This window comes from Ornithorhynchus anatinus, chromosome 1 (assembly GCF_004115215.2).
Source record: "Ornithorhynchus anatinus isolate Pmale09 chromosome 1, mOrnAna1.pri.v4, whole genome shotgun sequence".
Taxonomy (NCBI): Eukaryota; Metazoa; Chordata; class Mammalia; order Monotremata; family Ornithorhynchidae; genus Ornithorhynchus; species Ornithorhynchus anatinus.
Window position 1 is genome coordinate 109,727,588 of NC_041728.1, and position 12,947 is coordinate 109,740,534.

The following is a 12,947-nucleotide window of genomic DNA, read 5'->3' on the forward strand; positions in this document are numbered from 1 at the left end:
AGAGATATTCCAGTTTTCAGTTGGCCCCTTTGGGAGCAACAGTAACATTTTTCAACCATTAGGGAGCTGTGGGTACATCATTCAAGGCACCACTGCGCTAAAAGACACCCTGTTGGTCTGAAAGAGAAGGCTTCTCCTTTGGGTGACTTTGGGTGCAGGGAGAATTGAGTTTATTGATTCCTATGGAACTGGTAAAGTGCCACACAGACACATTTTCGTAATTTCCCAAAACAGGCCATGCCATTTAAGTGAGAGAGTGCCTCAGATGAAAGGACATTAAGTGAGAACGAGCCTATGACGAAAGGACATAAATACCCCATAGTGCCATCTGAAAACAAAGTCTCATGAGTGAAGTGATGACTGTGTTATTGACTCCAAATGACTCCCTCTCCTCTCTTAGGAAAGTCTTTCCCAGGAATTCGCTCGTCGTGCGATCGCCACCTTTTAGCTGCCGCTCACAACAGCATCGAAGTGGGGGCTGTGTTCGCGGTCTTAAAGGCAATTTTGATGCTTGGTAAGATTATTCAAAGAGCGACATTTGCAACTTCTCAGTTGAGCGCCCTGAGGAAAGAGCTTTTGGGTCGAGGATATTTTTTTTCCGAGGAGTGCTGACCCCAGTCAATCTTACGGAAAACGAATGTGTCGTCCCTGGCTCGGTGACTGATTTTCCCAAGAAATACAGAGGCCGAGTTAGCTTCCTCTCCCGCAGAGTCTGATTCTGTTTCTAGTGGAGCTAAGTGAATCCAACCCCAACACTTCCCGTGGCATTTTAATTGCAGGATGTCTCGTTGAAATGGAGGCTGAGTTTGTAATTGGCTGCATTTGCCAAAATCCCTTTTAGGGAATAGCTTTAACACTGGAAGCGGAAGGTATAGGCTTCTAAACATTACTTTTTGGGTGGTTTGGACCAGAGACTGAAATCTCAGCCAGATTGCAACATCGACTGGTAGTCAAGAACACTGAGCTGGCATCTCCGTTCGCCGGGCATCTCTCTGAGTGGCCCTGGGCCATTTAACCTGCTGTGCGTCAGGCTCCTCATGAGTCACTTGGCAGGAGCAATGTTTGCCTTATAACTAAATCATGTTTGGAGATTTCATTGCATCATGTTAATATGCTGTCTCCGCCTACCTGTTGAGAGCTGGAGCTGTTTCATTTCTGTTATCTGACTGGGAGAGAAGATGGCTTCAAGCATGCATTCTTAGCCAGAGTTTATAATAATAATAATGATTGTGGTATTTCTTAGGCAACCAATTTATCAGTGATATTTATCGAGCGCTTGCTGTGTACAGAGCACTGAACTAAACGCTTAGGAGAATATAACACAATGGAGTTAGTAGACATGATCCCTGCCCTCAAGGAGATGATAATCTAGTAAAGGAGGCATGAATTTAAATAAATTTAAGATGGGAGAAGTGGAGAGTATAATGATATGTATAAAAGTGGTATGGGCTAGAGGTGGGCTGTGCATCAAAATGCATAGTGGGTACTGACCCAAGTACATATTGTAAAGGAAGGAAAATAGGGTAGGGAATAGAGAGACTGGTCAGGGAAAACTTCCAGAGGAAATGTAATTTTAGTAAGGGTTTGAAGATGGAGACAGTAGTGGTCTGTCAGATACGAAGAGGGAGAGAATTCTAGGCCGGAGGGAGGTTGTGAGCAAGGGGTCAATAGTGAGAAAGACCTAAAAGAGGTACAGTAAATAGAGAGATGTAAAAAAAAAAAGGTATAATGTGTAGGTTGGCATTAGAGGAGTGAAATTTGTGGGCCCGATTGTAATGGGAGAGGAGTGAGGCTAAGTAGGAAAGGGAGATCTGATTAAGTGCCTTAAAGCCAATGGTGAGGAGTTTCTGTTTTTTTGCAGAGGTGGATGGGCAACCACTGGAGGGTTTTGCATAGTGGAGAGACAAGCTCGAAACAATTTTTTAGAGAAATGAGCGTAAGGAAGCAGCGTGGCCTAGTGAAAAGAGCATAGGCCGGGAGTCAGAGGACCTGGATTCTAATCCGAGCTCTGCCACTTACCCGCTATGATGGTATTTGTTTAAGCGCTTTCTGTACGTGAAGCACTGTTCTAAGGATTGGGGGGGATACAAGGTGATCAGATTGTCCCACGTGGGGCTCACAGTCTTAATCCCTATTTTACAGATTAGGTAACTGAGACACAGAGAAGTTAAGTGACTTGCTTAAAGTCACACAACTGATAAGCGGCAGGGCTGAGATTAGAGCCCATGATCTCTGACTCCCAAGCCCGTGCTCTTTCCTGACATTGTAGCCCAGTTCCCTCATCTGCAGAGTGGAGATTCAATACCTGTTCTCCCTCCTACTGAAACTGTGAGTCCCAGGAGGTACCTGGTTATCTTCTATCATCTTAGAGAAGCAGCATAGCTCAGTGGAAAGAGCACGGGCTTGGGAGTCTGAGGTCATGAGTTCAAATCCCAACTCTGCCACTTGTCAGCTGTGTGAATGTGGGCAAGTCACTTAACTTCTCTGTGCCTCAGTTACCTCATCTGTAAAATGGGGATTAAGACTGTGAGCCACACGTGGGAACAACCTGATTACCCTGTATCTACCCCAGCGTTTAGAACAGTGCTCTGCACATAGTGAGTGCTTAATACTAATATTATTATTATTACCCTAGCTCTTAGAACTGTACTTGGCACATAGTAAGCACTTAACAAATACCACAGTTAATATTAGTGTTAGTATGGGGCTAAGAGACAGGAGATGCAGATTCTGCCTGCTATCACCCTGCCTGCCGACTTTGAGCAAGTCACTTAATCTCTCTGTTACTCCTTTTCTTCATCTGGAAAATGGGGATTCAAAACCTGCTCTCCCTACCTCTTTAGATTGGGAGCCTGTGGTCATGCTGATTGTCTTCTATCTCCCCCTGCTTGTGTCACTGTGAATCAGGACATAACTGTGGGTTTTATCTAGTATTTCCTCTTAGAGTGATAGCTAGCAAAATAGGAGAGGTAGCTGTCCTGGGCCCAGGCCATAGAAGGGCGAGATGGAAGTACAGGATGCCTGAGACCCTCCCTCCCTAGCCAGTCAATCGTATTTATTGAGCGCTTATTGTGTGCAGAGCATTGTACTAAGCGCTTGGGAAAGAACAATAAAGCATTTTAACAGACACATTTCCTGCCCACAAGTTTATAGGCCAGAGGGGGAGACAGACATCAACATAAATCACAGTTCTTCATCAACTTGCAGTATAATCAAGCATATTTAAGTAGGGAAGCAGCATGGCTTAGTGGTAAGAGCCTCCAGCATCAGAATGTGACAGGGTTTCCAACACCATGACAGTTTCAGAGGATGGAGGTGCAGCACGCCATGCTGGGAAGAGTCCTGAGCGGCAGCTAGGCCCGTGCCCCACCTCAGCTTCCAGATCTGTGTATCAAGATGACCCAAGCAGCATAGCCTAGTGGATAGAGCTCGGGCCTGAGAGTCAGAAGGTCATGGGTTCTAGTCTTATTTATATTGATGCTTTTGCTTCCTGTTTACTTGGTTTGATGTCTGCCTCCCCCTCTTCTAGACTGTAAACCCGTTCTGGGCAGGGATTGTCTCTATTGCTGAACTGTACTTTCCAAGTGCTTAGTATAGGGTCCGCACACACCAAGTGCTCAATAAATATGATTGAATGAATGAATAATTGAATGAATAAGCCCGGCTCTGCCACTTGTCTGCTGCGTCAAATCACTTCATTTCTCTGTGTCTCGGTTGCCTCATCTGTAAAATGGGGATTGAGACTGTGAGCCCTAGGTGGTACAGAGACTATGTCCACCCCGATTTGCTTGTATCCACCCCAGCACTTAGTAGAGTTCTTGGCACCTAGTGAGCACTTAACAAATACCAAAATTATTATTATTATTATTACCTGCCCTCTGCACTGATTTCCCCCTCCTCCATCTCTGCTCTCTAGAGTCTACTGTCTTCTCCCTCTACCAAGTGGAGAATGCAGTTTGAAACCTAGAGGGTAGGGTGAGATCCTCTTTGCTGCCCATCCTTAATTCTGCCAAGGGAGTGCTCAATAGAATGAGAGAGTTTGTCTCAAACCCAGGCCCCTGGCCCCCTGCAAAAAGTATTCTTACTCCACCAAAAACACTCTTTTTAAATATTAAGTGCTTACTGTGTGCTAGGCACTGTCCTAAGTGCTGGGGTAGATACAAGCTAATCAGGTTATTAATAATAGTAATGATGGTATTTAAGTGCTTACTATGTGCCAAGCACTGAACTAAGCGCTGGAGCAGATACAAGCAGATCGAGTTGGACAAAGTCCCTGTCCCATGTAGAGCTCACAGTCTCATTCCCCATTTTACAGATGAGATAACTGAGGCAAAGAAAAGTGAAGTACATTCATCGTATTTATTGAGCGCTTATTATATGCAGACTTGCCCCGGGTCACACAACAGACAAGTGGCGGAACCAGGATTAAAACTCATGACCTTCTGACTCCCAGGCCCGTGCTCTATCCACTATTCCATGCTGCTTCTCATAGACACATTCCCTGTCCCATGTGGGTTTACAGTCTTAATCCCCATTTTATGTGAAGAAAGTGAGGCACAGAGAAGTCAAGTGACTTGCCAGATGTCACACAGCAGACAAGTGGCAAAGCCAGGATTAGATCCCAGGTCCTCTGACTCACAGGTCTGTGTTCTGTCCACTAGGTCACGGCATTACCCATAAACTTCTTTTCCTCCTGCAGGGCTCATTTATATTCAGTTAATACAGTATATAATAATAATAATAATAACGTTGGTATTTGTTAAGCGCTTACTATGTGCAGAGCACTGTTCTAAGCGCTGGGGTAGATACAGGGTAATCAGGTTGTCCCACGTGAGGATCACAGTTAATCCCCATTTTACAGATGAGGTAACTGAGGCACAGAGAAGTGAAGTGACTTGCCCACAGTCACACAGCTGACAAGTGGCAGAGGCGGGAGTCGAACCCATGACCTCTGACTCCGAGGCCCAGGCTCTTTCCACTGAGCCACGCTGTATATTCATTTAATAGAGGGTGTAGGAGAAAATTTAAGAAATAGACAAAGTCCTTTCTTATTATTGGAAACCGAGGGGCCCTTGCTTCTGATCTGGGTGTAAGCAAGCCCACATCTCTGTAAATGAAACATTTCTGAATTCACTCAATTCTGTTCAAAGGAGGAGTTAGTGGATTAAGAGTTTATTAGTCAGTAAGGGCAATTCTTCTATATGTGCCGTCATTACACATTTTGGCTAGAAAGAGCACTGGGCAGGGAGTCAGAAGCCCTGAGTTTTAGAGCCAGCTTTGCTCCCGGCCTGCTGGGTGACCTTCTGCCACCTCTTTGGGCCTCAGTTTCGTCATCCGTAAAATGGGACAAAGCTACCTGCTCTCCCCACCTCTAAGATTGTGATCCCCACATAGGCCTGGGGCGATCTGATTTATCTGTATCTACCCTAGCGCTTAGCCCACATGGTAAGTGATTAATCAATACCAGAGTTAGAAAGACAACAGAATTGGGAAAGTACTTCTGACAACACAGCTCTTCATGGATACAACACGACGTGGTCTCAGAAAAGAAGCAGTGTGGTCTAAAGGAAAGAGCACGGGCCTGGGTTCTTATCCCTGCCTCCACTTGACTGCTGTGTGAACTCGGGCAAGTCACTTAACTTGTCTGTGCCTCAGTTACCTCATCTATAATATGAGCCCTCTGTGGGACTGGGACCATGTCCAACCCTATTGTTTTGTTTCGATTCCAGAGCTTAGTACTGTAAGCGCTTAACACATACCATTAAAGGAAAATAAAAGAGACAGTCATGCAAATATGTATGCTATTGGATACGGGTTCAGTCCTGCAGGACACGTTTTCCTCAACGTGGTGTTCAGGAATTTAACTCTTCCTATTCTAGCTAATGCCCTTACAGGAATTTTCCACTCCATTGGTGATTCTACACACAGGTGATGGTTTGATCCGGTTCCCCACCCAGTGTACTAAACCCTTCCTATTGTATTGACTTCTTTTGGTCCTTTCTCTTTACAAATAGTCCCCCAAAATTAGTCCAATTCTGTCTTCCTCCTGAGACCTCTGTGGTGTCTCTTTTAGAGTCTAAGCCCTCATTTCCTCTTCTCCCTCTCCCTTCTGCATTGCCCTGACTTGCTCCCTTTATTCATTCCCCCCTCTCAGCTCCATAGCACTTATATTCCTATCTGTAGTTTATGAAAATTAATGTCTGTCTCCCCCTCTAGGCTGTAAATTCACTGTGGGCAGGGAATGTGTCTGTTTATTGTTACATTGTACTCTCCCAAGCACTTAATCCAGTGCTCTACACACAGTAAGCGCTCAATAAATATGATTGAATGAATGAATGGGAGACAAAGTTCTGGGCCACTCGAGATGAACATCCAGCAGGGCCGGTCTCAGCTTTGGTGAGCTTGTTGGAAGAAGAATAGCTGGGATTGACTTGTAGCCTGATGAATCTTTCGGGTTGAGTTAGTATTCAGTTGTTAGGAATGAGCCAGATGGATTTGTCCACTGGCTATTTTGGTAAATGAAAAACCATCAGCAAGAATTCAAGCTACGAGGCCTAGTGGCTAGGGCACAGGCCTGGATTCAGTAGGATTTAGGTTCTAATCCCGGCACTGCCACTTGTCTGCTGTGTGACCTTAGGCAATCACCTCACTTCTCTGTACTTCAATTCTTTACTCTGTAAAATGAGGATTAAGACTGTGAGCCCCATGTGGAACAGGGACTGTGTCCAACCCGATTTGCTTGTATCTTCCCCAGTGCTTAGTACAGTTCCTGGCACATAATAAGTGCTTAACAAATGACACAATTATCATTATTATTACTAATAATGATAATAATTACTAATTATTAATAATTACTAATAATTACTAATGATAATAATTACTAATAATGATAATAACAAATACAAAAAAGTCCCCAAACTCTCTCCCCCCTTTGTATGCAAAAGAGCTTCACTCTCACCTCCTTTCAAAACTCTCCTTAAATGATCATGGTATTTGTTAAGCGCTTACTGGGTGCCAAGCACTGTTCTAAGCACTGGGATAGATACTAGATAATCAGGTTGTCCTATGTGAGGCTCACAGTCTTGATTCCCATTTTACAGATGAGGCCACTGAGGCCCAGAGAAGTTAAGTGACTTGCCCAAAGTCACCCAGCTAAGTGGAAGTGTCAGGATTAGAACCCATGATCTCTGACTCCCAAACTCGTGCTCTAACCACTAAGCCATGCTGCTTCTAGATCACATCTTCCCCAAGAGGCCTGTCCTAAGTCCTCATTTTCCCTTCTGCATCTCCTATGCACTTGGATCTGTATCCTTTAAGAACTGGATATTCTTCATCCGACCTCCTGCTCCTTAGCACTTAATTACATATTGGTAATTTATCTGAAGCTCCTGTAAACCCCCGGTGGACAGGTCACTTGTCTACCACCTCGGTTTTATTATATTCTCCCAAGTGCTTAGTACAGTGAGAAGCAGCGTAGCTCAGTGGAAAGAGCACGGGCTTGGGAGTCAGAGGTCATGGGTTCACATCCCAGCTCTGCCACTTGTCAGCTGTGTGACTGTGGGCAAGTCACCCAACTTCTCAGTGCCTCAGTTACCTCATCTGTAAAATGGGGATTAAAACTGTGAGCCCTACATAGGACAACCTACCTGATCACCTTGTATCCCCCAGCGCTTAGAACAGTGCTTTGCACATAGTAAGCGCTTTACAAATACCACCATTTATTTAGAAGCAGCGTGACTCAGTGGAAAGAGCCCGGGCTTGGGAGTCAGAGGTCACGGGTTCAAATCCTGGCTCTTCCGCTTGTCAGCTGTATGACTGTGGGCAAGTCACTTCACTTCTCTGAGACTTAGATACCTCATCTGTAAAATGGGAATTAAGACTGTGAGCCTCATGTGGGACAACCTAATGACCCTGTATCTCCCCAAGCGCTTAGAACAGTGCTCTGCACATAGTAAGCGCTTAACAAACACCAACATTATTATTACAGTGCTTTGCACCCGGTAAGTGCTCAATAAATATCATTAATTGATTGATGGATTGAATGAACTAACCCCATTGAATATGGAATTTCCTAAGGCATATGCAGAAGTGTGTATATGCACATATAAGTTGTTTTGGAGGTGAAATCTTTCTACACATATAAAAATGTAGCAACTAGGGCTTTGGGGAGTGAATCACTTCTTCCAGAGCCTGCAAAAACTCACTGAGGAGAGGATTGTTTGTCCGTTCAACCATGGTAACTTGACATGTGATTTGGCTTGAGCCGGATAGCTCAACTCTGAGGTAAAAACTCTCTAAGGGCCTTTCTAGGGTGGGGAAAAGGCTCCCCAAGTTTTCCTCCTCATTCCTTTCCTGTCATCTGTTGTTGAAAGAATTTACATCAGGCAGAAAGGCCTGCTCTCCAAATTCCTAGCTGGAACACCACTTTCTATTCATTGCAGCTGCTAGAAATATTTGAACATAAGGCTACATGCTCTCTGCTATGGACTGACTACTCAAATCAGTGGTCTCTCTAGCCCAGATGTGGCTTGGCTTAGCTGCCCTCTTTGACATCCGGACTCATGGATAGGGATGGATGTTCTAACAAGCCATGGGTGTTCTAACAAGCCACTGGGGTCTCTTTTTCATGAGTTGATCTAAACCCCTGTTTGGAAAACAGCATGGCCTAGTGGATAGAGCAAAGGCCTAGTAGTCAGTAGGACCTAGGTTCTAATGCCGATTCTGCCACTGGTCTGCCGTGTTCTAATGCCGTGCAAGTTCACTTCACTTCTCTGTGCCTCAGTTACCTGATCTGTAAAATGGGGATTAAGACGGTGAGCCCCATGTGGGACAGGGACTGAATCTAACTCTATCAACCTTGTATCTACCCCAGCACTTAGTACAGTGCCTGGCACATAGTAAGTGCTTAACGAATGCCACAGTTCTTATTAATAACCTTCTAGTATCTCCAACTTCCCTTCTAAAAGATAATAATAATAATAATGTTGGTATTTGTTAAGTGCTTACTATGTGCAGAGCACTGTTCTAAGTGCTGGGGGAGATACAGGGTAATCAGGTAGACCCACGTGAGGCTCACAGTCTTAATCTCCATTTTACAGATGAGCGAACTGAGGCACAGAGAAGTTAAGTGACTTGCCCACAGTCACACAGTTGATAATTAAGATAAGAAGAGAATTAAGAATAATAAGATAATAAGATAAGATAAATATAAGATAAGAAGATAAGAATAAGAAGATAATTAAGAATGTGTGCTCTGTCTTGTCTTATGTTTACTATTATTATTATTGATAGTAATAATGATAATGGTCATTATTAAGCACATATAGCATAGCTGTAGCAGACACAGACTTTATCCCACACAGGACTTCCTGTCTAAGGGGGCGGGAAATCAGGTGTTTTATCCCCATTCTGTAGATTAGGAAACTGAGTCTGTCTCTCTGTCTAGACTGTAAGCTTGTTATGGGGAGGGAACATGCTACCAACTCTGTTATATTGTAATCTCCCAAGTGCTTAGTCAAGTACTCGGCACATATTAATGCTCTGCACACAGTAAGCGTTCAGTAAATATGACTGATGGATTGGCAAAGAGAAGTTAAGAGATTTGCCCAAAACCTAGGTCTCCCAAATCCCAGTCCTGGACACCTTCCACCCAAACCCCTCTTGCCACCGTCTTGCTCATGATTCACGACTCCCTGACTCCCTTGTGGAAGGTATTGCCAGATGAGTGATTAGGGATTCAGATTCCCCATCAGGGGGCAAGAGGTCATCATAGCCAAAGAGCTCACTTTGTTCGTAAATTTCAAACTCAGTGAATTCATAGGGACGTTTAAAGTAGAAGTTTTTACGTTTCCGGGATACGTGGAATTTTTATTACTCGTTAGCTCATTCAGGTCTCCGTGCATGAGCTGGCAATGTTCGATAGTTAATCAGTCAATGGTAAGAGTGCTTACTGTGTGCAGAACACTGTACTAAGCACTTGGGAGAGTACAATACAACAGAGTTGGATGGGACATTCCCAAGTCCATGTTCTAATAATAATAATTATGTTCAATAGTATTTATTTTCATTCAGTAGTATTTATTGAGCACTTACTATGTGCAGAGCACTGTACTAAGCACTGGGAAAGTGCAATTCGACAACAGATAGAGACAATCCCTGCCCAATGACAGGCTCACAGTCTAATAAATATCATTTGTTAAATGCTTACTATGTGCCAGGCACTGCACTAAGCACTTAGGTGGATACAGGAAAATTAGGTTGGACACAGTCCCCATCCCACAAGGGACTGAAAATCTCAATCCCCATTTTGCAGACGAGGTAACTGGGGCCCAGAGAAGTGAAGTAACTTGCCTCAAGTCGCATAGCAGACAAGTGGCAGAGATGGGATTAGAGCCCAGGTCCTTCTGAATCCCAGGCCCGTGTTCTACCCACTAGGCCATGCTGATTGTCACTGGGGCACTGGGCCACTGCTCTGCGAGGTGTCGTTAGGATGGAGGAAATGGGAGTATCCCCTGTCACAGCCCCTGTTGACCCACACCACCGTCGCCTCTGCTCTTGGAAAAGCAAGCCACTGTAAGCTCACTGTGGTCAGGGAATGTGTTATTGTTGTAGCGTACTCTCCCAGGCACTTAGTACAGTGCTCTGCACACAGTAAACACTCAGTAAAGACGATTGACTGCGTGACTCATAAAGCATGGAGAGGGAGCGGTGAGGAGAGTCACATCAGGAAACACCACTTGGCTGTGGTGTGTGTTGGCGGGGAGGTTCTCTTGCCTCTCACTTTGCCCACTCCCCTGACCAGACAGAAGGCCCCCTAGCCCGGGCCGCCACAGCCCCATGTACGCTGAGAAGCAGCGTCGCCTAGTGGAAAGAGCACGGGCCCGGAAGTCAGAGGACACGGGTTCTAATACCGGCTCTGCCACATGTCTTCTGCGTGACCTTGGTCAAGTCACTTCACTTCTCTGGGCTTCAGTTCCCTCATCTGCAAAATGGGGGTTAAGACTGTGAGCCCCATGTAGGACAGGGACTGTGTCCCATCTGATTACCTTGTATGTACCCTAGCGCTTAGAACAGTGCTTGGCACATAGTAAGCACTTAACAAATATCATCATTATTATTATTTTGATCATATCTGCCATCATTCTCACAATAAGCACTGTAATGATGTCAACCCCTTAAAGCACCTTCCACCTTACGTGGATACAGCATGGCCTAGTGGAAGGAGCACAAGGCTGGGAAGCAGAGAAACTGGGTTCTCACCCCAGCTCCACCATTTGTCTACTGTGTGACACTGGGCAAGTCCCTTAACTTCTTAGCTGTTGAATCCCAGTTTCACAGGTGAGGAAATAGAGGCACAGAGAAGTTAAGAGATTTGCCCTTATCTGTGCCTCAATTTCCTCACCTGTGAAACTGGGAGTCAATACTTTCATTCATTCATTCAATCCTATTTACTGAGCACTTATTGGGTGCTCACTGTACTAAGCACTTGGAAAGTACAATTTGGCAACAAATAGAGACAATCCCTACCCAACAGTGGACTCACAGTCTATTGTTTGCCCTCCTACTTAGACTGGGAGACCCATGTGGGATGGGGACTGAGTCGACCTGATGAACTTGTATCTACCCCAGTGCTTAGTACAGTGTTTGATATATAGTAAGGACTTAAGCGGCATGGCGTATTGTATGGAGCACAGGCCTGGGAGTCAGGAGGACCTGGATTCTAATCCTGGCTCTCCCACTTGACTGCTGTGTGACCTTGGGCAAGTCACTTAACTTCTCTGTGCCTCAGTTAATTCATCTGTTAAAGGGGGATTTAGGCTATGAGTCCTATGTGGAACAGGGATTGTCTCTATCTGTTGCCGAATTGTACATTCCAAGTGCTTAGTACAGTGCTCTGCACACAGTAAGCGCTCAATAAATACGATTGAAGGAATGAATGAATGACATGACATGGGGTGTGGTCCAAACTCATTAGTACAGTACTAGTACAGTGGCTGGCACAGAGGAACTGCTTAACAAATACCATTTAAAAAAAGGAAAGTCCACAGTTTCACCTCTCAAGCAAGGGAGCCTTAGTTTCATTTCACTTTTGAAAGTAAATAGGTAAATGCCTATTTTGCAGCAAGTTGGCTATCACCCTTCAGCTTCTTCACCATTCATTCATTCAATCATATTTACTAAGCATTCACTATGTGCAGAGCACTGTACTAACCACTTGGGAAAGTACAATATAACAATAGTGACAATCCCGGCTCACAATGAGCTTACAGTCTAGAGTGGGGGAGACAGACATCAATACGAATAAATATTATTACAGATAAACACATAAGTGCTATGGGGCTGGGGGCCTGGTGGGGCAGAGAATAGGGAGCAAGTCAGGGCAACGCAGAAGGGAGTGGGAGATAAGGAAAAGCGGGTTTAGTGTGGGAAGGCCTCTTGGAGGAGATGTGCCTTCAGTAAGGCTTTGAAGCAGTGGAGAGTAATTGCCTGGTGGATTTGAGGAGGGAGGGTGTTCCAGGCCATAGGCAGGATGTGACCCAGGGGCTGGCGGTGAGACAGGTGAGATTGAGGCATAGTGAGAAGGTTAGTACCAGAGGAGCGAAGTATGCAGGCTGGGTTGTAGAAGGAGAGAAATGAGGTGATGTAGGAGGGGGCAAGGTGATGTGAAGTGCTTCAAAGCCAATGGTGAGGAATTTTCGTTTGATATAGAGGTGGATAGGCAACCACTGGAGATTTTTGAGAAGGGAGGATGACCTGACTGAACATTTCTGTAGAAAGATGATCCGGGCAGCAGAGTGAGGTATGGACCAGAGGGGGGAGAGGCAGGAGGTTGGGAGGTCAGAAAGGAGGCTGATGCAGTAATCTAGGTACGATAGGATGAGTGATTTTATTAGCATAGGAGCAGTTTGGATGGAGCGGAAAGGGTGGATTTTAGTGATTGTAGTGAA

General features: G+C 45.0%; 2 protein-coding genes across 4 annotated transcripts in view; one reads left to right on the forward strand and one right to left on the reverse strand.

The window, feature by feature from the left end:
- The window catches only part of MED12L (mediator complex subunit 12L), a 521,479-nt gene that overhangs the window by 411,457 nt on the left and 97,075 nt on the right, over positions 1–12,947 (forward strand). The window contains exon 25 of the mRNA XM_039912671.1: positions 401–514. Coding sequence (XP_039768605.1) covers positions 401–514 — 114 coding nt within the window. The remainder of the gene's footprint in view (positions 1–400; positions 515–12,947) is intronic.
- Positions 1–12,947, reverse strand: part of P2RY12 (purinergic receptor P2Y12) — a 101,056-nt gene that overhangs the window by 62,661 nt on the left and 25,448 nt on the right. The gene's annotated exons all lie outside the window — the stretch shown is intronic.